This window comes from Bufo bufo, chromosome 1, assembly GCF_905171765.1.
Source record: "Bufo bufo chromosome 1, aBufBuf1.1, whole genome shotgun sequence".
NCBI classification, from domain to species: Eukaryota; Metazoa; Chordata; class Amphibia; order Anura; family Bufonidae; genus Bufo; species Bufo bufo.
Genome location: NC_053389.1, coordinates 18897908 through 18923521, shown reverse-complemented (window position 1 = coordinate 18923521; position 25614 = coordinate 18897908). Strand labels below are relative to the sequence as shown.

General features: G+C 42.9%; 1 protein-coding gene across 1 annotated transcript in view; it reads right to left on the bottom strand.

The window, feature by feature from the left end:
* The window catches only part of IGLON5 (IgLON family member 5), a 416339-nt gene that overhangs the window by 76713 nt on the left and 314012 nt on the right, over positions 1 to 25614 (bottom strand). The window contains exon 3 of the mRNA XM_040420787.1: positions 3177 to 3409. Within this exon, the coding sequence (XP_040276721.1) occupies positions 3177 to 3409 (233 nt within the window). The remainder of the gene's footprint in view (positions 1 to 3176; positions 3410 to 25614) is intronic.

The following is a 25614-nucleotide window of genomic DNA, read 5'->3' as shown; positions in this document are numbered from 1 at the left end:
CAATTCACTACAGTCTATGGGAGAAGCGACTTAGCGATATAAGGGGACTAAATATGTGCCATAAATATATAATAATTATAATAAATAATAAATATATAATAATTCAAATAATGTCCTTTTCCCCCATAATAAAAATAATAAAAAATAAATAAAGATAATTTGCAGTGGCACCAATGTGTCCCAAACTGCTCGGACTATCAAAATATAAATGCATTCATCCCATAGCGGAACGCCATATGGAAAAAAAAATCAAATTGGCGGTCTCTCCGTTTTTTTTCGTTGCTTCACCTCCCCCCAAAAAATTGAATATAAAGTGATAAAAAAAATCCCCCACACTCCAAAATGGTATCGGTGAAAACTACAGATCGTCCACTCCATAGACTTAAAAAAAAAGTTATGTGGCTCAGAATATGGAGATGAAAAGAAAAAAGTTATTTTTTATTAAAACACCAGAAAAAACTATATACATGTGGTATCACTGTAACCGTACTGACCCAGAGGCTGAAGGGAATGCTGTAAAAACCCATAAAACTAAACAACACTGTGTGTTTTTTGTTTTTTTTCAATTCCACCTACGTTGTATGTAATATTAAATGGTGGCAATAAAAAGTACAACTTGTCCCGCAAAAAACAAGCCCTGACGTGGCTATGTGGACAGTCTTGAAGAGGCTAACCTATATTTCATGTGTGTAGATGTTAAACGTGGGGGGGGGAAACGTGACGTGAACACAACCCTAGCTCCACGGTCTAGACTCCAGGCTGATACTTGTCACCTGCACTGAAACATTGTAACAAACTATCAGCACAGATTTGCTTGGACCGAATACAATTGCAGCGAACCCTCATCTGTAAGAAGTATTAGGTCTGTATGGGTGATGGTCGCAGAATATTACACGCACACTGATAGGCCCGGCTTAAGTCATGGGGTGTATACTGTGCAGAATATTTGTATTTTTTGTGAGCTGCCTCTGTGGATTCTGCTTTTCTACACAGTAAAGGACGTCTACAGATGTACATGAGCCTGACAGAGGTTAATGGACGCTCTGCTGGGGGGTCTATGGATATGCTTGCCTTTGCACTTGGAGCCTTGCCGACGCATGCAACAAACGTGCCCTGTGAACATAACCTCCGTTTGTTACAATGTGTCAGTGCAGGTAAAAGACATCAGTCTGGAGCCCGGGTTGTTTAGCTCACAGAGGATTGTCTAGACTGGATACAAATGTAACAGCAAGAAGCTATAGGTCTATACAACTGCGGATTACAAAAAGATAACTCACAGCAAGCAGAGATCTTGGAGCTTAGCTTTTTTAGTCTTCTAGGATGGGGGGGGGGGGATTTTTATAGACCTCGAGGGCCACATTGCAGCAGGGTTGGCTCTGTCCACAATCCAACCAAGTGTCTATGAGCCTAATGGACAGTTTTCACGCCCCGCCATTGTGTTGCCATCAGCCATGCATTATCCCTATTGACACATTGTAGCAGGTCAGGTAAGTGCCACAGTACAGACCAGCCCCAACCAGTAAGTACCACAGGAAGCCCATAAATATTCCGCGGCAGCACAGAAACCAGACTGTGTATCCCGTCCCTCCGTCGGAGCCCCCGCTTCCCCCCCGGTGTGCTCTGGAGAGTGTCTTGTAATTCTCAGAGTCATTATTGGACTCAATGCCAATTCAGGGAACCTTTGATAATAACTAAAAGCAACAAGCGGTAATTACACTTTATACATCGAAAATGAGCGGCTCCGACCCACAACACGCCCTCGGGCTGGAAGGCAGAGCAGAAAACGGCCCTCCGATTTTAATAATTGTGGATACAGATGTATTCATTTAGCCTGACCTGTCGCATAGGAGATATTGCTGGTAGATTGCGCATGATGTCCACGGTTTAGACGGCAGCTGACCCGCCAGAGGTTTAAAGTCTAATTAATAAGTAATTATCTTAATGCTCTGTATATTATGGGTGAATTAATGACTTCAGCCGGAGAAATGTTGACAAAGATGTTAAGGTTAAAGGGGTTCTCCGGGCCCACAGTAAATAAAAAATGTCTTCAATAGACATTAATAACATGTGTCTCACTGTATAGTCTCCCGATCCTGCTATTTTCTTGGTTACATGACCATGGGTTCAGCTGCATGGTTGACAGCTGTCCTATAAAGGGGCTGTCTGGTTTGGGAAACCTTGTCTTGTTAGAAGGGTCCCACAACAAAAATCTGATCATGGGCGCCTTCACTGGTTGATCCTCATAGGTAATCAGCTTTTATTGGGTAGGGGGCACCAAAGACCACACCAACTCTCCATGTAATTAAGATATACCAGGTTCTCCACAGCAAGAACCATTCTTTGTAGTGGCCCCTACTCTCTATATATTATAGAGTGTCCCAAATAATGGATCCCTTCTATAGTGTATAAGTTATTTGAAAAGGAGTGGACCCCACCTGTGATCAACTTTTATTGGGTTAGGGGCCTCTAAGACCTTGGGCTGTCCATCTACTCCAGGTTCTCCAGAGTAAAATCCATTTGTCTAGTTGCTCCCACTCAGGTTATTAGAAGGGCCCCTCTTTATAATATTAGAACCCCCTAAGAGGATATTTAATAAAAAGCTGGACCCAAGTGATGATTAGCTTAAATTGGGTAAGTGGCTCAAAGACCTTGGGCTGCCCATCTAATGGAGATACACCAGGTTCTCTAGCCATTCTTGGTAGTGGGTCCCACTTAAGTTCCCAAATAGAGAACCTCTTTATGATATTAGTATACCTTAATAGGGCATTTGAGAAGGAGGGGACCCCACCGGTGATCAGCTAGGGTGTCCTAAATAAGGGATCTCCTCTATAGTGTTCGAACACCATTATAGGTTATTTCAAAAGGAGTGGACCCCACCTGAAATTGACTTTTATTGGGTAAGGGGCACTAAAGACGTTGGGCTGTCCATGTAATGGAGATTAACCTAGTTCTCCACACAGTCATTCCCTGTAGACCCTGTATGTACCAGATAGACCCTCACACTTGCACCTATAATGTCTATACACCAGAAAGGGGGATCCTACATGGGCATTCCCATATTGGCTCCCTCAAGGAAAGCTCTACATACTTGGAACGTCATCAATGTATCGGCAATGATTTATAAAATAGTCCTAGATTAGTAAACTTCCATCAAAAAGTAATCAAGAACAACTTACCTTGTACTATGAGAAAGGCCTGTGTAGTATGGGGCTTATCCTGGGTCTGGTAGGAGCAGGTATATAAACCTTCATCTGCCACATCCAGTTGGGTAATCACAATGCTGAATTCAGACTTGTTGTAGTTCAGGAGTTGGACACGAGGGTCTATGGACCATTTGTCATTGCCCGCATACAGGATGTTGGACCGGTTGAGCCAGGCCACTCGCGTCACTTGGTCGTCAATGGAACAACTGATGGAAGATAAAAAACACATTAAAAAATTGATGATTTAGCAATAGCCATCTAAGAGAGTCTTTTCTAAAGAGTGGTCTTTAGATACTGTGGCATGGGCATTTCCTTGGATGGCCCAGGTATAGCTTAAAGCTGTTGGCCAGGGTTGTCCAAAGACAAGTCGGCCATCTGTCTTCAGGTTCTGTGTGGTATTACAGCTCAGCCGTGTTTATTGTAATTGAGCTAAACTTCAAAACCAGACAAAAGACACAGACATGGTTGGCATGCTTTGAAGAAAGCAGCCATGTTCTTCTAGCCTAGACATCCCAGGACTCTCTGAGACACAGGAAGTCCAAGCAATGCCTCAGTAATTTGTACAGGAGGAACAGATAAATAATAGGACAATAGACAAATCACTGTAGATTATAACACAAAAATATCAGCAGAAAGCAACATAAAAATTTTAGGCTCTGCAGCAATTTTCTAGGCAGCATTGTCTTCCTAATTACTGAGACTTGTTCATCCCTGATGTACAATATTGTTGCCCACCTCACCCCATCACATCTGAGGGTCCACACTGGTAGGCGCTACACCATTTCCTGATCACATCAGGTTCTCTAGCAGCTAGACTCACCTCACCTGGCTCCTGTTTCTGGTCCTGGCCATGGCTCTGAAGAATGATGAGATGCCTAAGCTAAGTCAACCCTGTGCTAAACCAATCGTGACGATAAAGGGTCCACTGCAGGCTATTCTAACATCTACGTCTTATTAAAATGCACTCATCAAACTCAATAATCTTCTTTGTAAGCCCCAAGAACCTCAACAGGTGTCAGAGGATCATCTGTGAACCTCAGTGCTCTGAGACTTTAGAAGTCATCACGATCCTTTTCATAGAAGATGAAACTGACAATGCCTACCCAAGCCTCCTCGGCATTTTTCATCCTCCACAGTAATACATTGCCTTCCAGCCGTCCTATCTCTGCGCCTCTTTTCTATAGACGCGTCTTCACAGCTGGAACCTTTCCTGTTATAGCACTTGGTGTGAAGCCGCATCCAATAGCCCCGTTATTTCTTTATACGAAAAAAGACTTTCCACGACCTCTATAGACTCCTACTGTCTTCTAATCCAAAACACAGTGGCCTAGCTGAGCTGTCAAGGGTCTAAAGAGTAGAAAACTTTCAGACTGCCTTGATTAGCATGCTGGAACATCCCTGCGTTTAGAGATGCTGGAGTTGGGGCTGGATTGAAAGGGCCGAGGCAATCAGGAACCCTTGATTGTCTGTATCATTCCTATACATGACCATATCGATGTCGCTGGAGCCACAGGAGACAGTACAACTAGTGGACTACTTCGAAAAATATCCCCTCCACCCATTCTGACCCACAGAGGCATATATACTCTGTATACAAACGTATATGCACCATAGAAGCAGGTCTGTAGATACAGGGCCCCATCGTAGGTCGGCTGCATTCATCTTCTCTATGGATGATATGAACCTGGGCCCTTCACTGGTTTTCACTTTAACGTTAGGAAATTAAAGGGAACCTGTCACCAAGAAGATACAATCCAACCATAGTATAGAGCAGGAGGAGCTGAGCAGATTGATATATCGTTTTATGGGAAAAGATTCAGTAGAAATGGATGAGTTAAAATCCCAGTTCTTTCTATGCTTAAGAGTCCAGTAGGCGGTCCTATCAGTGATTGGCAACACCTACTGGACTCCTGAGCACACACAATGCAGGGATTTCAGCCAATAAATGACAAGTTCTACTGAATCTTTTCCTAGAGACCTATATATCAGTCTGCTCAGCTCCTCCTGCTCTATGACATGCCCCCTTCAGACCGGACTCCAAGCTCAGCGTGACAGGTTCCCTTTAAGGACCCTTTGACTCCTACAGGGTAGGATAACTCTTTACATTTTATGTCAATTCGTTTAGTTGTGCAGAGCTGCTAAGTGTCAGTCTTTAGTGAAGCACTTGCATTCTATTCGTGACCTGGAAAGCACCTCTGCAATCCATAGGGACTACTGGAGGAGCTATTTAAAGGTCCGCACAGTTATGATGGGAGGATTACGTATTTCGGGTGGAGTTATACCATTATTGAACCCCCCCCCCGGATTAGTAGATACATATTACAATGATGATCACACAGACTCAAACGCACAACATCTGGAAAAATATGGATTTATTCTGCTCCTGGACAGCTCGTTCCCGGAGAGATATCTCCTAATTAGCGCTCGCCTTCCAGCACAGCCAGCTTGTTCTTAGAAGAAAGCCATATTTTCATTTTTAAGGAGGCCTCCGTCGCCGAGCGTCGCATCATGAGAGGAATCCCAGTTTTACTCGCACCTAGGATCGTTTTAGGAGGTTGTGTTGGTAGCGGCTCCTCCGGGAGACATTCCCTTCTTTATAATACTGCTCCCCTGATAAAACATCATCGCCTCGACTTGTCAGGATTGATCTGGATTGCCGCTCGCCGAGAGATGATAATATCGTTATGATTGCTGTGAGGCGGAGACGTAAATCACAGAGGAAGGGAGGTTAACCCTTCTGACGCCGCAGAACTGCCATTTCACCCATTACAGTTGGTGGGCTGAGTGGTTGTCGAAAGGGGAAGACCATAACCATCCTCATGGATCTCCATTGGGGCTCTCAGGTGGAGCCCTGTCAGTAGACTGACTCCGAGCCTATCCAGGTTATAGAAGATGAGGTCATCCCTGACCACCATGACATCATCAATAGCTCCAGTCCACCCCACACAGCACGTTATAGACGGCTGCAGAAGCCACCTGGTGTCAGAGCGATGAGAAGATTGGGGTGACTTGGACAACCTTTAGGTCTCTCCAGGGCCAGGATTTAGGGTTGTCTCACCTCAAACACTTGGTGGCATATCACTAAAATATGCCACCAATGTCAGACCGGAGTAAACACTGGGACACACAGCTATTTCTAGGACAGAGATCCCAAAGTGAACAGTGCAGCACAAAATAGCCTCCCTGCAGTGCTACATACCACAGTGCAGCACAAAATACCCTCCCTGCAGTGCTACATACCACAGTGCAGCACCGAATACCTCCCCAGCAGTGCTACATACCACAGTGCAACACTAAATACCTCCCCTGCAGTGCTTCATACCACAGTGCAACACTAAACACCTCCCCAGCAGTGCTACATACCACAGTGCAACACTAAATACCTCCCCAGCAGTGCTACATACCACAGTGTAACACAAATACCTCCCCTGCAGTGCTACATACCACAGTGCAGCACAAAATACCTCCCCTGCAGTGCTACATACCACAGTGCAGCACCAAATACCTCCCCAGCAGTGCTACATACCACAGTGCAACACTAAATACCTCCCCAGCAGTGCTACATACCACAGTGCAGCACCGAATACCTCCCCTGCAGTGCTACATACCACAGTGCAACACTAAATACCTCCCAGCAGTGCTACATACCACAGTGCAACACTAAATACCTCCCCAGCAGTGCTACATACCACAGTGCAACACTAAATACCTCCCCAGCAGTGCTACATACCACAGTGCAGCACCGAATACCTCCCCAGCAGTGCTACATACCACAGTGCAACACTAAATACCTCCCCTGCAGTGCTACATACCACAGTGCAGCACCGAATACCTCCCCTGCAGTGCTACATACCACAGTGCAACACTAAATACCTCCCCTGCAGTGCTACATACCACAGTGCAGCACCAAATACCTCCCCTGCAGTGCTACATACCACAGTGCAACACTAAATACCTCTCCAGCAGTGCTACATACCACAGTGCAACACTAAATACCTCCCCAGCAGTGCTACATACCACAGTGCAGCACCAAATACCTCCCCAGCAGTGCCACATACCACAGTGTAACACTAAATACCTCCTCAGCAGTGCTACATACCACAGTGCAACACTAAATACCTCCCCTGCAGTGCTACATACCACAGTGCAGCACCAAATACCTCCCCAGCAGTGCTACATACCACAGTGCAACACTAAATACCTCCCCAGCAGTGCTACATACCACAGTGCAGCACCGAATACCTCCCCTGCAGTGCTACATACCACAGTGCAACACTAAATACCTCCCCAGCAGTGCTACATACCACAGTGTAACACTAAATACCTCCCCTGCAGTGCTACATACCACAGTGCAGCACCGAATACCTCCCCTGCAGTGCTACATACCACAGTGCAACACTAAATACCTCCCCTGCAGTGCTACATACCACAGTGCAGCACCAAATACCTCCCCTGCAGTGCTACATACCACAGTGCAACACTAAATACCTCTCCAGCAGTGCTACATACCACAGTGCAACACTAAATACCTCCCCAGCAGTGCTACATACCACAGTGCAGCACCAAATACCTCCCCAGCAGTGCCACATACCACAGTGTAACACTAAATACCTCCTCAGCAGTGCTACATACCACAGTGCAACACTAAATACCTCCCCTGCAGTGCTACATACCACAGTGCAGCACCAAATACCTCCCCAGCAGTGCTACATACCACAGTGCAACACTAAATACCTCCCCAGCAGTGCTACATACCACAGTGCAGCACCGAATACCTCCCCTGCAGTGCTACATACCACAGTGCAACACTAAATACCTCCCAGCAGTGCTACATACCACAGTGCAACACTAAATACCTCCCCAGCAGTGCTACATACCACAGTGCAACACTAAATACCTCCCCAGCAGTGCTACATACCACAGTGCAGCACCGAATACCTCCCCAGCAGTGCTACATACCACAGTGCAACACTAAATACCTCCCCAGCAGTGCTACAAACCACAGTGTAACACTAAATACCTCCCCTGCAGTGCTACATACCACAGTGCAGCACTAAATACCTCCCCTGCAGTGCTACATACCACAGTGCAACACTAAATACCTCCCCTGCAGTGCTACATATCACAGTGTAACACTAAATACCTCCCCTGCAGTGCTACATACCACAGTGCAGCACCAAATACCTCCCCTGCAGTGCTACATACCACAGTGCAGCACCAAATACCTCCCTAGCAGTGCTACATACCACAGTGCAACACTAAATACCTCCCCAGCAGTGCTACATACCACAGTGCAGCACCAAATACCTCCCCAGCAGTGCTAAATACCACAGTGCAACACTAAATACCTCCCCAGCAGTGCTACATACCACAGTGCAGCACCAAATACCTCCCCAGCAGTGCCACATACCACAGTGCAACACTAAATACCTCCCCTGCAGTGCTACATACCACAGTGCAGCACTAAATACCTCCCCAGCAGTGCTACATACCACAGTGCAGCACCAAATACCTCCCCTGCAGTGCTACATACCACAGTGCAACACTAAATACCTCCCCAGCAGTGCTACATACCACAGTGCAGCACCAAATACCTCCCCAGCAGTGCCACATACCACAGTGCAACACTAAATACCTCCCCTGCATAGAACATAGAAACATAGAATGTGTCGGCAGATAAGAACCATTTGGCCCATCTAGTCTGCCCAATATACTGAATCCTATGGATAGCCCCTGGCCCTATCTTATATGAAGGATGGCCTTATGCCTATCCCATGCATGCTTAAACCCCTTCACTGTATTTGCAGCTACCACTTCTGCAGGAAGGCTATTCCATGCATCCACTACTCTCTCAGTAAAGTAATACTTCCTGATATTACTTTTAAACCTTTGCCCCTCTAATTTAAAACTGTGTCCTCTTGTGGTAGTTTTTCTTCTTTTAAATATGCTCTCTTCCTTTACCGAGTTGATTCCCTTTATGTATTTAAAAGTTTCTATCATATCCCCTCTGTCTCTTCTTTCTTCCAAGCTATACATATTAAGGTCCTTTAACCTTTCCTGGTAAGTTTTATCCTGCAATCCATGTACTAGTTTAGTAGCTCTTCTCTGAACTCTCTCCAAAGTATCTATATCCTTCTGGAGATATGGCCTCCAGTACTGCGCACAATACTCCAAGTGAGGTCTCACCAGTGTTCTGTACAGCGGCATAAGCACTTCACTCTTTCTACTGCTTATACCTCTCCCTATACATCCAAGCATTCTGCTGGCATTTCGTGCTGCTCTATTACATTGTCTTCCCACCTTTAAGTCTTCTGAAATAATTACTCCTAAATCCCTTTCCTCAGATACTGAGGTCAGGACTGTGTCAAATATTCTATATTCTGGCCTTGGGTTTTTACGCCCCAGGTGCATTATCTTGCACTTATCCACATTAAATTTCAGTTTCCAGAGTTCTGACCATTCTTCTAGTTTTCCTAAATCCTTTTCCATTTGGCGTTTTCCTCCAGGAACATCAACCCTGTTACATATCTTTGTGTCATCAGCAAAAAGACAAACCTTACCAGCGAGGCCTTTTGCAATATCACTTATGAAGATATTAAACAAAATCGGTCCCAGTACAGATCCCTGTGGAACCCCACTGGTAACATGACCTTGTTTTGAATGTTCTCCATTGACTACAACCCTCTGTTGTCTGTCACTCAGCCACTGCCTAATCCACTCAACAATATGGGAGTCCATGCTCAATGACTGCAGTTTATTGATAAGTCTTCTATGTGGGACAGTGTCAAAAGCCTTACTAAAATCTAGATATGCGATGTCTACTGCACCTCCACCGTCTATTATTTTATTCACCCAGTCAAAAAAATCTATAAGATTTGTTTGACATGATCTCCCTGAAGTAAACCCATGTTGTTTTTCATCTTGCAATCCATGGGATTTTAGATGTTCCACAATCCTATCCTTTAATAGGGTTTCCATTAATTTGCCTACTATTGATGTCAGACTCACTGGTCTATAGTTGCTCGGTTCCTCCCTACTACCTTTCTTGTGAATGGGCACGACATTTGCCAATTTCCAATCTTCCGGGACGACTCCTGTTACTAATGATTGGTTAAATAAATCTGTTAACGGTTTTGCCAGCTCACCACTAAGCTCTTTTAATAATTTTGGGTGTATCTCATCAGGCCCCTGTGACTTATCTGTCTTCACCTTAGACAGCAAACTTAGAACATCTTCCTCTGTAAAGATACATGCATCAAACGATTTAATAGTCATTCTTTCTAGTGGAGGTCCTTCTCCTTTTTCTTTTGTAAAAACTGAACAGAAGTATTCATTAAGGCAGTCGGCTAGCCCTTTATTCTCTTCTACATACCTTCCGTCCTTTGTTTTTAATTTAGTTATTCCTTGTTTTAATTTCCTTTTTTCATTTATATATCTGAAGAATGTCTTATCCCCTTTTTTCATAGACTGAGCTAGTTTTTCTTCTGCCTGCGCTTTAGAAGTTCTTATAACTTGCTTGGCCTCTCTCTGCCTAATCTTGTAGATTTCCTTATCTTCATTGCTCTGTTTTTTTTATAATTACAAAATGCTAGCTTTTTATTTTTAATGATTTGGGCCACTTCTGCTGAGTACCACATTGGTCTCCTCCTTTTTTTGCTTTTACTGACAAGTCTAATGCAATTTTCTGTTGCCTTCAATAATGCACCTTTTAAGTAGTCCCATTTCTCCTGGACTCCATGTAATCCGTTCCAGTCTGATAAGGACTCATTTATGACTAATTTCATTTTTGAAAAGTCTGTTTTTCTAAAATCTAAAACTTTTGTTTTTGTGTGGTGGGACTCTTTCACAGTTCCTATATTAAACCACACTGACTGGTGATCACTAGATCCCAAGGTTTCGCCTACAATGACATCATATACCGAATCCCCGTTTGTGAATACCAAATCCAAAATGGCCTCCCTCCGGGTTGGCTCCTCAACCACTTGTTGTAGAGATAACCCCAGTAGGGAATTTAGAATATCTGTACTCCTGGTAGAACTTGCTATTTTGGTTTTCCAGTTTATATCTGGAAGATTGAAATCTCCCATAATGATAACTTCTCCTTTCATTGTCATTTTAGCTATTTCTTCAACTAGTAGATGATCTAGTTCTTTAACTTGACCAGGTGGTCTATATATCACACCTACACGAGTTACTGCATGGTTAGCAAACTGCAACGTAACCCAAACTGACTCTATGTTGGCCTCACCAACTTGTATTAGGTTAGATTTAATGCTATCTTTCACATACAGGGCCACTCCTCCTCCTTTCTTGCCTTCTCTGTCTCTTCTGTATAAAGAGTACCCTGGTATGGTTATGTCCCAGTCATTTCTTTCATTAAACCATGTCTCCGTAACAGCCACTAAATCTACATTCTCAGATGCCATTATTGACCCAAGTTCATTGATTTTTTTACCTAAACTGCGAGCATTTGTAGACAGGACTCTGAGCTTATCATTTCTTAACCTCTGTGCTTCTGACCTGTTCTGGCATTGTTTCGGGGGGCAATTGGACTCTTTTATTTTCACTCTTTTGCCCCCCCTTCCTAGTTTAAATACCACAGTGCAACACTAAATACCTCCCCAGCAGTGCTACATACCACAGTGTAACACTAAATACCTCCCCTGCAGTGCTACATACCACAGTGCAGCACTAAATACCTCCCCTGCAGTGCTACATACCACAGTGCAACACTAAATACCTCCCCTGCAGTGCTACATACCACAGTGCAACACTAAATACCTCCCCAGCAGTGCTACATACCACAGTGCAGCACTAAATACCTCCCCAGCAGTGCTACATACCACAGTGCAACAGTAAATACCTCCCCTGCAGTGCTACATACCACAGTGCAGCACCAAATACCTCCCCTGCAGTGCTACTTACCACAGTGCAACACTAAATACCTCCCCAGCAGTGCTACATACCACAGTGCAACAGTAAATACCTCCCCTGCAGTGCTTCATACCACAATGCAGCACTAAATACCTCCCCTGCAGTGCTACATACCACAGTGCAACACTAAATACCTCCCCTGCAGTGCTACATACCACAGTGCAGCACCAAATACCTCCCCTGCAGTGCTACTTACCACAGTGCAACACTAAATACCTCCCCAGCAGTGCTACATACCACAGTGCAACAGTAAATACCTCCCCTGCAGTGCTACATACCACAGTGCAACACTAAATACCTCCCCTGCAGTGCTACATACCACAGTGCAACACTAAATACCCTCCCTGCAGTGCTACATACCACAATGCAGCACTAAATACCTCCCCTGCAGTGCTACATACCACAGTGCAACACTAAATACCTCCCCAGCAGTGCTACTTACCACAGTGCAACACCAAATTCCTCCCCAGCAGTGCTACATACCACATTGCAACACTAAATACCCTCCCTGCAGTGCTACATACCACAATGCAGCACTAAATACCTCCCCAGCAGTGCTACATACCACAGTGCAACACTAAATACCTCCGCAGCAGTGCTACTTACCACAGTGCAACACCAAATTCCTCCCCAGCAGTGCTACATACCACAGTGCAACAGTAAATACCTCCCCAGCAGTGCTACATACCACAGTGCAACAGTAAATACCTCCCCAGCAGTGCTACATACCACAGTGCAGCACGGAATCCATAACGCAATTCTGCTTTTACCACCAAACGAAGCGTGAACGAATTTCAAAATATGAAATCCGCTCGTCTCTAGCTATTTCCAGTCCCGTGGATCTATTAGCATCTGTTCCCGAGCTTCAAAACTTCCGTGAGAGATCTGAAGCGTCGATGAGTTTTCACTGTCAAGGTCACACGGGGACTTCAATGTCGCAATTAGTGACAGCTGGTCTTAAAGCCGTGGGGAGCAGCGCATGGACTGGCGGGCGGATAATAATGCAGAGCATGTCTCCATCCATGTACAGTAGGTGTCATCACTACAGGGGTGGAGAGCTGCATTCTATCTATTATCTATCTATTATCTATCTATTATCTATCTATCTATCTATCTCATATCTATCTATTATCTATCTATTATCTATCTATCTATTATCTATTATCTATTATCTATCTATCTATCTATTATCTATCTATCTATTATCTATCTATTATCTATCTATCTATTATCTATTATCTATCTATCTATCTATTATCTATTATCTATTATCTATCTATCTATCTATTATCTATCTATCTATTATCTATTATCTATCTATTATCTATCTATTATCTATCTATTATCTATCTATCTATTATCTATCTATCTATCTATTATCTATCTATTATCTATCTATCTATTATCTATCTATCTATCTATCTATCTATCTATTATCTATCTATTATCTATCTATCTATTATCTATTAATCTATCTATCTATCTATCTATCTATTATCTATCTATTATCTATCTATTATCTATCTATCTATCTATTATCTATCTATCTATCTATTATCTATCTCCTATCTATTATCTATCTATTATCTATCTATTATCTATTATCTATCTATCTATCTATTATCTATTATCTATCTATCTATCTCCTATCTATTATCTATCTATTATCTATTATCTATCTATCTATTATCTATCTATTATCTATCTATTATCAATCTATCTATTATCTATCTATTATCTATCTATCTATCTATCTATCTATCTATCTATCTATCTATCTATCTATCTATTATCTATCTCATATCTATCTATTATCTATCTATCTATCTATCTATCTATCTATCTATCTATTATCTATCTAATATCTATCTATCTATCTATCTATTATCTATCTATTATCTATCTATTATCTATCTATTATCTATTATCTATTATCTATCTATCTATTATCTATCTATCTATCTATCTATCTATCTATTATCTATCTATTATCTATCTATTATCTATCTATTATCTATCTCCTATCTATTATCTATTATCTATCTATCTATTATCTATCTATTATCTATCTATCTATTATCTATTATCTATCTATCTATCTATCTATCTATTATCTATCTATTATCTATTATCTATCTATTATCTATCTATTATCTATCTATTATCTATTATCTATCTATTATCTATTATCTATCTATTATCTATTATCTATCTATCTATTATCTATCTATTATCTATCTATCTATCTATCTATCTATCTATCTATCTATCTATCTATCTATCTATTATCTATCTCATATCTATCTATTATCTATCTATCTATCTATCTATCCATCTAATATCTATCTATCTACAATACCTCAGATATTTTGTACTAATGTAATATTATGTGTTATGTATCTGCAGAAAGCCCCCTCTAGAGCCGGTTCAGAGGATGGGAGTGGTAGTGGCCCTGATGAGATGTGGTGTACTCCCTCTGCCTGTTGCTCCCTGGGGATCGGTGCAGTGGAAATGTTTTTTGAAGAATCAGGACAGAAGTAGACGTATCACAGACTGTTTTTACTCAGCGCAAAATATAACTTGTGGTACATCCAGCAGTTTCTGGCACCAGTCGCGGAGGTATGGTGTGGCAGGTCGGATGACTGTATTTTGGCACTCGTAGGTATAGGCGTCCACTGTAAGGTTCAGACTTGAGCTTTGTCTGGCTTAGTGATGCTTCAGGTGATGGGTGTCTGAGCTGTAGTCCCTCACCTTGCAGCAGTGTCTGTAAAACTGTATTTTGCTGATCATTCTTGTCTTGTCTCTCAGGTGCTCTCTTGAAGCTGAATTTTTTAGTCTCTATGTAGAATCCTATATCGTTCCCAGGAGCAGGAGCTCTGCGGTGTGCTTCCTCTCCGCTCTCTAGCTAGACAGGAACTCCTCCTCCTGGCAGGAAGCAGGACCAGCCCACTCTTACCAAGAGGGGAGGATTAGAGTGGTTAGCCCTGTTCCTGACAACCTTTGCCCTCCACTCCTCCTCTTGCTAGTAGGCACAGCCAAAACACAAAATACATAACATAACAATACAAAACTATTTACAATTGGAGACACTCCCCTGTCTGGGGTACTGCATATATCTGCCGTATGCTTCAGGAATGATAAGGTATGGCTGGCATAAGGCATGGAACTTTAAATCCTGTTCCTCCCTTCTTGCTAGTAGTGGGCTAGCCCTAACTCTTGCCAGGAGGGGGAGCTCTAGAGAGTTCTAGGGTGATCTAGCTTAGCAAGCATGGAGTGAGGGAGCTTGTCCATCTGCTCCCAGCCCATGGGCCTTGGACTTAAGATACAGAGAGGTTGTGAGGACCACTGCTTCAGAGCATCTGCAAGCTACAGAGTACTATGTCAGCAGAGTGATGAGTACTCCAGCTACACAGACTCTGCTGCAGGTGAGGGGATAACAAGTTGAGACACCCATCACAGTTCAGGACAGGCACATGCAAAAGCCTGTATTACACTAGTGGACACCTATAGCCACAAGTTCCAGAGAGAGAGAGAAGGACTACTCTAGAGTGCTATCGTCTGCTATCTATCTATCTATCTATCTATCTGTCTCTCTCTTTCTGTCTGTCTAGATCTGGAGGTGGGTCCATACATTATGGGTCACCCGGCACCAGCGCAGCGCAGTAATATTCTCCTGGCCTTTAGGACTGCTGTTATTAATGCACAGGCGTCCCCCATTCTGCACTTGTAGAACATCATGTTTTTTGATTAACAACCCCTGGAAGGTCGCGTCAAGCATCTGTCAAAGCAGAGAAAATGTGTGCGCCGCGCCCCCGCTCTGTATATCTTCACATGCAAAAGATTTGTTTCCTAACTGACTGATGCAAATGAATCGGGGAAATGGGGATTTCATTAAAGAGCAGATGAAAGGAACATGGAGGCGAGAAGCGAAATATGAGCCGTGAGTGACTGCGAGGAAAATGCGGGAAAAACTGTGCGGAAGAACACAACGTGTCACACGACATCCTACTGAAGAGTCGCCCATTACGGACCCATCGCTGGCTTCTTGTACCTTTCCATCTTCAGCGAACCAATCAGGACGCTGTACCGCTGGTCCCGGGTACTTAGTGTTGGTTGGGAAGGGGCGAAATTTGGGGCTGTAATGATAAATTGTATCAACTATGCAGAACTTTCTATAGCTTGAGAGAGATAAGCGGCTATCCAAAAGACGTGGTGCCGCTTATCTTAGAGGTAATGAGGGTCATAATCCAAGATGTCAGATCCATAAAGACACCAAGGACCACGTCTACTATCTACACAACATACATAAATGCTGTGGCTCGTATTACTTGAATGTGGCAGAAGATGCACCAAAATTTGGTGCAATTTCAGGCACAAAATGTTGCATCGAATTCTAGCAAATGCATGAAAAAGAACAGTCAACTGCTCTTCTATGGAGGAGCGAGTAGGGCTGAGCGGGGGAGGGGACATCACCAACGACGTGACAATTTGTGCAAAATTTTGCCAGAAAATGTTGTTTCCAATGTAAGTCAATCAATAGGTGGTGTAAAATTAGACAGAAGTGTCTTACCTTGCACTAAAATTATCATCCTTCCTGAGCCCCTGTGATAACGTTAGTACATCTAGTACATGGTCCTCAGGATTCGTAAATCTGCCCCGATGTTTACGACTTAGCTAACATGAAAATGTCTTTAGGTTCTCTTGCCGAATTTGTCATCTTCAAGTAATTTTTATGTCACGTGCAATTCCACACCTGACCACACGGAGTGCTGTTATGACGAAACACATCCAGGAGGAAGATGGAGCTGATTCTCTAAGGCTCCCCCTAGTGGTCACTATATAGTAACGCATGCACATGGATTCCTAGGCATTAGAAGGGGCTTGTTTTGGGTTCATTTAGCACAATCTCGTGTGATGTGGATGCGGTTAGTGTCTAGAAGTCACCCACCTCTAGTCATGGTGTAAAGGACGCAGAATGACAAGCGCTCCTACACAACTCTGCTCTCGCAGGGCTTCTGCCTCCAATATCCTCCCCACTTTAGAGAACTCTCAATGCACAGAAGCATTCGGAGGAGAGAGGCGTAAATGGATTTAAACATTTCTGCTCCGTAGTCAGGAAAATCAAGGTTTAATAAGCTGGGATGGATTGGAATGAAATTCTGGCTGGGTGATCCCCAGGGGAGGGTCGGGAATCATTGGCAGTCGCTGCACTTCAGGTCGCTGTGTTGTCGCTCCGCTTGAAATATATATATATATAAAGAAGGGCCTTACATTAACCAATTATGGCCCATTATATGTATATAGGGGCAGGCGGTGGCTCCTGAGCAAAAATATATTGGCTTCAATGTCCTCTTTCGGATCCAGGCGTCACATGAAGCCCTATCACGGCACCCGGATAACCCTCCAGCCTCCAAATGAGGCCTCCCTTTTCCTGAGACATAGGGGTACCATGAAGATACTATTTATTAGAACAGTGACACCTAGGGGCATAATGTGAAAGTGCAGGATGTGGCAGATTGGTCAGGAGGATGGGGGCTAAATGTCTCCTAGATCCGCAATCTGCTGACCCCCTATAAGAACACAGATTTAAAGGGACGTGCATATTTGAAAAAAAAAATATGGCAGAAATTAAAGGTGCCTCTGGCCCAAACTTCTAGATCCTGACTTGCGATCCAAATATCTCATTATTGCATTGAATAGGAAGGTTGTCACAGTCCCACCATAGCTGCAAGGTCCCACGGATGTCCACTTATGGGACTCTGACATCTACCGTCCTCTATCATCGCGGGATCGCGCGGATTCTTCCTCTCCCTCATGCTTTATACTGCAGCTCATCTGGTTGCCGTGTCTAAGGTCCAGTGCATTCAGAGCTGATTTCTATTAGGGTGCGGTTTGAGTCGACAGCCGGACGGTTGGGTGCGGCAGGACAGAAGCTCCTCTGTAGCCGCGTCCTGATGGCGTAAAATACACGTGCGCTAATGATGAGATTCCGTGCCGCATCCAAATAAAAGATTATTTCTCTCTAAACTATAAAAAAAGAAAAAAGTCCAAACACAGTCCCACGTTTACGGATAGGTTTGGCTTAGTCCCCGTGGAGTGGTTAACCCTCTGCATGCCGGTCGCCTTGCTGATTATATCCGAGACAGATGGTAATTTTCGTTTAATACAGAAAGCCTCATTACACAGACATAATAGCAGTTTTCCTCCGACTGCAGACTGAGAATGTTCTCATTCCTGAACCAAACAGTCATTCGCCAAACAGCTCCTCTCAGAGTTTGCAGGCAGTAACCTTATTTGCCCTCTTTTCATGTCAGCCTATAAAAACTCCATAAGCGCCTCTACTAAATTCTGCTTCTAAACAAGGCGATGGGAAGTGACAGATCGAGATGGTTTTTTCCATAGAACTCAACGCTCCTCAGTTTGTGGAAATTCCACATTTTGGGTTCATTTGTTTTACTTGTAATACCAAGCTCGGCCACATGGGGGGGGCTGCTAAAAGGAAGTGCACCTGTAAACCATAGAGAGGGTGAGACACTTCCATTCAGAGCCACCTAGTGGCAGAAAATGTGCAGGAGGTTTTGACAGTCCAGAACTGTGAATAAAAATGTGGACTATGGCGAGATGTTCATATTGCAAACTCGGCCATTTTTCATGCATTGGTGATACATAGTGATACATTAGTGATACATAGTGATACATTAGTGATGCATAGTGATATATTGGTGATACATAGTGATACATTAGTGATGCATAGTGATATATTAGTTATACATAGTGATACATAGTGATACATTAGTGATGCATAGTGATATATTAGTTATACATAGTGATACATAGTGATACATTAGTGATGCATAGTGATACATTAGTGATACATTGGTGATACATTAGTTATACACAGTGATACATAGTGATACATTAGTGATACATAGTGATACATAGTGATACATTAGTTATACATAGTGATACATTAGTTATACATAGTGATACATTAGTGATACATTAGTGATACATAGTGATACATTAGTGATACATTGGTGATACATAGTGATACATTAGTGATACATTGGTGATACATAGTGATTCATTAGTGATACATTGGTGATACATAGTGGTACATTGGTGATACATAATGATACATTAGTTATACATAGTGATACATAGTGGTACATAGGTGATACATAGTGGTACATAGGTGATACATAGTGGTACATTGGTGATACATAGTGATACATGGGTGATACATAGTGATACATTAGTTATACATAGTGATACATTAGTTATACATAGTGATACATTGGTGATACATAGTGATACATTGGTGATACACTAAGTGATGCCAATTACTGATTCCACCCCACATACATAGGCCAGGTGTATTTACATGCCCTACATATGTGGGATGGCATCTGCCTGTTTCCCAGATTGGACCCTTCTCTGTCTGACTTGATCTCTGCCTGATCGCCCTTCTGAACTTTGCCTGCCCGGACCTCTGCCTGTCTCTGCCTATGGTTTTGCCTGCTCCCTTGGTGTCTTCACCCTGATGGGTCAGCAGACTACTCCAAGAGGTAGCGGAAAGTATTTCCCTTGCATCCAGTCCAGATCCCTGTATAGGATTGAAAGGGTGTATAGTAAGGAGGCTACTTAGATAATGCCCTCAGGGGTGGTCCCAATCTAAATCTGTTCAAGTGGCACAACGGATCCACATCCATTTCGTGACTCTTCTTTTTGCCCCCACTTTGTAATAGCAGACAATAAGGATCCCTCTGCATTGTGCACTGTAATACTGCCCCCAAACAGCGATGATGCCTCCTTGGTGCCACCACAGAGTACTGCAATGATGCCCTCCAGAGCCAGATTAAAGGGAGTGCACTAGGGGCTGACACCAGGCATCTTCCAACAATGGGGAGGAAGTAGAAGCCTCCACCAACAGAGATAAAGTACAGGCCTCCACCAGTAGGGAGGACGCAGAGGCCTCCACCGATAGGAAGAAGTAGGGTCCTCCACCAATAGGGAGGAAGCAGAGGCCTCCACCAATAGAGGTAAAGTAGGATCCTCCACCAATATGGAGGAAGTAGGGGCCTCCACCAATAGAGGTAAAGTAGGAGCCTGCACCAATAGAGGTAAAGTAGGAGCCTCCACCGATAGGGAGGAAGTAAGGGCCTCCAGCAATAGAGGTAAAGTAGGAGCCTCCACCGATAGGGAAGATGCCGGGGACTTCACCAATAGGGAGGAATTAGGGGCCTCCACCAATAGAGATAAAGTAGGAGCCTCCACCAACAGGGAGGAAGTATGGGCCTCCACCAATAGGGAGGAAGTAGGGGCCTCCCCCAACAGGGAGGAAGTAGGGTCCTCCGCCAACAGGGAGGAAGTAGGGTCCTCCACCAACAGGGAGGAAGTAGGGACCTTCACCAACAGGGAGGAAGTAGGGGCCTTCACCAATAGGGAGGAAGTAGGGGCCTGCACCAACAGGGAGGAAGTAGGGCCCTCCACCATTAGGGAAGAAAAAGGGGCTCCACCAATATGAAGAAAACAGGGGCCTCCACCAATAGAGACAAAGTAGGAGCCTCCACCAATAAGAAAGAACAAGGGGCCCCTAACAAAACCGCTTGCCACTTCTAATGGAGATGCAAGTCTTAAAGAGAAGACATTGACAAGACTGGGCTCTAGAGGGCGCTATGACTCCTAGCCAGTCCTGTGAGGAGCACTGTGATCTCTGCTTCCCCCTCCATCTTCTAGCTTTGCTCCTGAAGTTCTGCCTCTAGTGCTCAGCTCCTCCTGGAGGTGTAAATGTGTGTGTATAGGTACAGGATGTATACAATATATGTATAGTATATATGTGTGTGTATACACTATGGGGGTCATTTATTAAACAGAAGTACACCTATATTAGGCGTACTTCTGGCGCAGATTGCGGCCCAAAGGTCCTTTACGCCACAATCTGTGACTTCGCCCCGCTCACGCCAGGTCTAAAAAAGTTGGCGTGACATGGGTGGGGAAGAGGAGGGTCCGACAGGCCTTTCTCATTCATCATTTTCTACACATGTTTTCGGTGTAGAAAATTGTCTAAATATAAGTAAGTAAGGTAGGAAGCCACTGGTACTGATTGCGCCGAAGTTATGGGGAGGCCGGCGCCTCTTTAGATCCACCTCCAGCGCAGGGGCTTATACTGTATATATATATATAAATAGATATATATAAATGTGCCCCTATGGGAATAAAAGGTTAAGGAACAAAAAGAAACCAATGTGGATAAACAGAACTGTAAAGAAAGCAATAAATGACAAAAAGAAAGCATATAAATCACTAAAACAGGAGGGTAGCACGGAAGCACTGAAAAACTATAAGGAAAAAAATAGAACATGTAAAAAAAAATAAAAGCGGCCAAACTAGAGACCGAGAGATTAATTGCCAAAGAGAGTAAAACTAACCCTAAAATGTTCTTCAATTATATAAATGTTAAAAAGTATAAATCTGAAGGTGTCGGCCCTTTAAAGAGTATTGAGGGGGGAGTCGCAGAGAGCGACGAGGAGAAAGCAAAGCTGTTAAATATTTTTCTCTCCACTGTATTCACTGAGGAAAATAAACTGTCAGATGACATGCAGAATGCAAAAATAAATTCCCCATTAAAAGTGTCCTGTCTGACCCAGGAAGAAGTACAACAGCGAATTAAAAAGATTAAAATAGACAAATCGCCAGGACCAGATGGCATACACCCCCGTATCCTAAGGGAATTAAGTAATGTCATAGCCAGACCCTTATTTCTGATATTTGCAGACTCTATACTGACAGGGAATGTCCCACAGGATTGGTGCATGGCAAATGTGGTGCCAATATTCAAAAAGGGTCCAAAAACAGAGCCTGGAAACTATAGGCCGGTAAGTGTAACATCTGTTGTGGGTAAACTGTTTGAAGGTTTTATGAGAGATGCTATGTTAGAGCATCTCAATGGAAATAAGCAAATAACGCCATATTAGCATGGCTTCGTGAGGGATCGGTCATGTCAAACTAATGTAATCAGTTTCTATGAGGAGGTAAGTTCTAGACTTGACAGCGGCGAATCAATGGATGTCGTGTATCTGGACTTCTCCAAAGCATTTGACACTGTATCACATAAAAGGTTAGTATATAAAATGAGAATGCTCGGACTGGGAGAAAACGTCTGTAAGTGGGTAAGTAACTGGCTGAGGGATAGAAAACAGAGGGTGGTTATTAACGGTACACACTCAGATTGGGTCACTGTCACTAGCGGAGTACCTCAGGGGTCAGTATTGGGCCCTATTCTCTTCAATATATTTATTAATGATCTTGGAGAAGTCTTGCATAGTAAAGTGTCAATATTTCGCAGATGACACTAAACTGTGTAAAGTAATTAACACTGAAGAGGACAGTATACTGTATATATACTACAGAGGACAGTATACTGTATATATACTACAGAGGAGAGTATACTGTATATATACTACACAGGACAGTATACTGTATATATACTACAGAGGACAGTATACTGTATATATATATACTACAGAGGACAGTATACTGTGTATATACTACAGAGGACAGTATACTGTATATATACTACAGAGGACAGTATACTGTGTATATATACTACAGAGGACAGTATACTGTATATATACTACAGAGGACAGTATACTGTATATATACTACAGAGGACAGTATACTGTATATATACTACAGAGGACAGTATACTGTATATATACTACAGAGGACAGTATACTGTATATATACTACAGAGGACAGTATACTGTATATATACTACACAGGACAGTATACTGTATATATACTACAGAGGACAGTATACTGTATATATATATACTACAGAGGACAGTATACTGTGTATATACTACAGAGGACAGTATACTGTATATATACTACAGAGGACAGTATACTGTATATATACTACAGAGGACAGTATACTGTATATATACTACAGAGGACAGTGTACTGTATATATATATACCACAGAGGACAGTATACTGTACATATATACTACAGAGGACAGTATACTGTATATATACTACAGAGGACAGTATACTGTATATATACTACAGAGGATAGTATACTGTATATATACTACAGAGGACAGTATACTGTATATATACACTACAGAGGACAGTATACTGTGTATATACTACAGAGGACAGTATACTGTATATATACTACAGAGGACAGTATACTGTATATATACTACAGAGGACAGTACACTGTATATATACACACTACAGAGGACAGTATACTGTATATATACTACAGAGGACAGTATACTGTATATATACTATAGAGGACAGTATACTGTATATATACTACAGAGGACAGTATACTGTATATATACTACAGAGGATAGTATACTGTATATATACTACAGAGGACAGTATACTGTATATATACACTACAGAGGACAGTATACTGTGTATATACTACAGAGGACAGTATACTGTATATATACTACAGAGGACAGTATACTGTATATATACTACAGAGGACAGTATACTGTATATATATACTACAGAGGACAGTATACTGTGTATATACTACAGAGGACAGTATACTGTATATACACACACTACAGAGGACAGTATACTGTATATATACTACAGAGGACAGTATACTGTATATATACTACAGAGGACAGTATACTGTATACACACTACAGAGGACAGTATACTGTATATATACTACAGAGGACAGTATACTGTATATACTACAGAGGACAGTATATTTTGTATATATACTACAGAGGACAGTATACTACTACAGACGCATCTGGATAGATTGGAGGCTTGGGCAGATAATTGGCAGATGAGGTTTAACACTGACAAATGTAAGGTTATGCACATGGGAAGGAATAATGCAAGTCACCCGTACATACTAAATGGTAAAACACTCGGTAACACTGACATGGAAAAGGATCTAGGAATTTTAATAAACAGCAAACTAAGCTGCAAAAACCAGTGTCAGGCAGCTGCTGCCAAGGCCAATAAGATAATGGGTTGCATCAGAAGGGGCATAGATGCCGGTGATAAGAACATAGTCCTACCACTTTACAAATCACTAGTCAGACCACACATGGAGGACTGTGTACAGTTCTGGGCTCCTGTGAACAAGGCAGACATAGCAGAGCTGGAGAGGGTCCAGAGGAGGGCAACTAAAGTAATAACTGGAATGGGGCAACTACAGTACCCTGAAAGATTATCAAAATTAGGGTTATTCAGTTTAGAAAAAAGACAACTGAGGGGAGATCTAATAACTATGTATAAATATATCAGGGGTCAGTACAGAGATCTATCCCATCATCTATTTACCCCCAGGACTGTGACTGTGACGAGGGGACATCCTCTGCGTCTGGAGGAAAGAAGGTTTGTACACAAACATAGAAGAGGATTCTTTACGGTAAGAGCAGTGAGACTATGGAACTCTCTGCCTGAGGAGGTGGTGATGGTGAAGACAATAAAGGAATTCAAGAGGGGCCTGGATGTATTTCTGGAGCGTAATAATATTACAGGCTATAGCTACTAGAGAGGGGTCGGGGATCCAGGGAGTTATTCTGATTGCCTGATTGGAGTCGGGAAGGAATTTTTTATTCCCCTAAAGTGAGGAAAATTGGCTTCTACCTCACAGTTTTTTTTTTGCCTTCCTCTGGATCAACTTGCAGGATAACAGGACGAACTGGATGGACAAATGTCTTTTTTCGGCCTTATGTACTATGTTACTATGTGTGTGTATATGCTGTATACAGTATATGTATGTATTGTAGGAAGGAACAAGGGGCCATCATTGATGGTTGGTACGTGTCACTGAGGTTCCTGGTCTCGGTGAGGTAAGAGGCAGATTATTGCAGATTGCAGTCTGACACTTCAGCCGGTTAGTATCTTGTAAAGCTGATCCGGGACGGCTCTTACTGGGAGTAGCCAAAGTGCTGGGTGGGTGGCTGCTCCCCACGTTCCAGGCCGGGTCTTGGCAGGCTTATATAAGCAGTCAGCACTGTCAGGTGGGGTGAAGCTGTGGAGCCTCTGTGCTGAAGGCGTGCAGGCCGCCTGGAAGAGGCCAGTGAACTATTCTGTGGCTGAACATTCAGCCGGGTGTGAACCGACACCGAGGATTCCAGGTGAACACTGTTGTGTTTTTGCTGTGTGTGAACAAAACACTGAAGTTTGATTTACATCCTGGTTCCCTCTGCGTCCGCCAACCTGTCCGCCAGAGCGAATCCCCACCGTATGTATAATGTATGTATACTGTATATATAAGAGTATATACATGGCACACTTTATGGCATACATTTATTACAATTTATTTTCTTAATTTTTTAAATGGTCACAGGACTGGTCAAATGTAAAATTGCAGAACCTTTCCTGAAAATCCTGATTAACCCCCAAAAATCAAACCAAAGTGCACTTTTTTATATTTTTTTATACTAATTACCTTGCCCTAAATCAGATCTGTCATTGGTCTGTAGCAG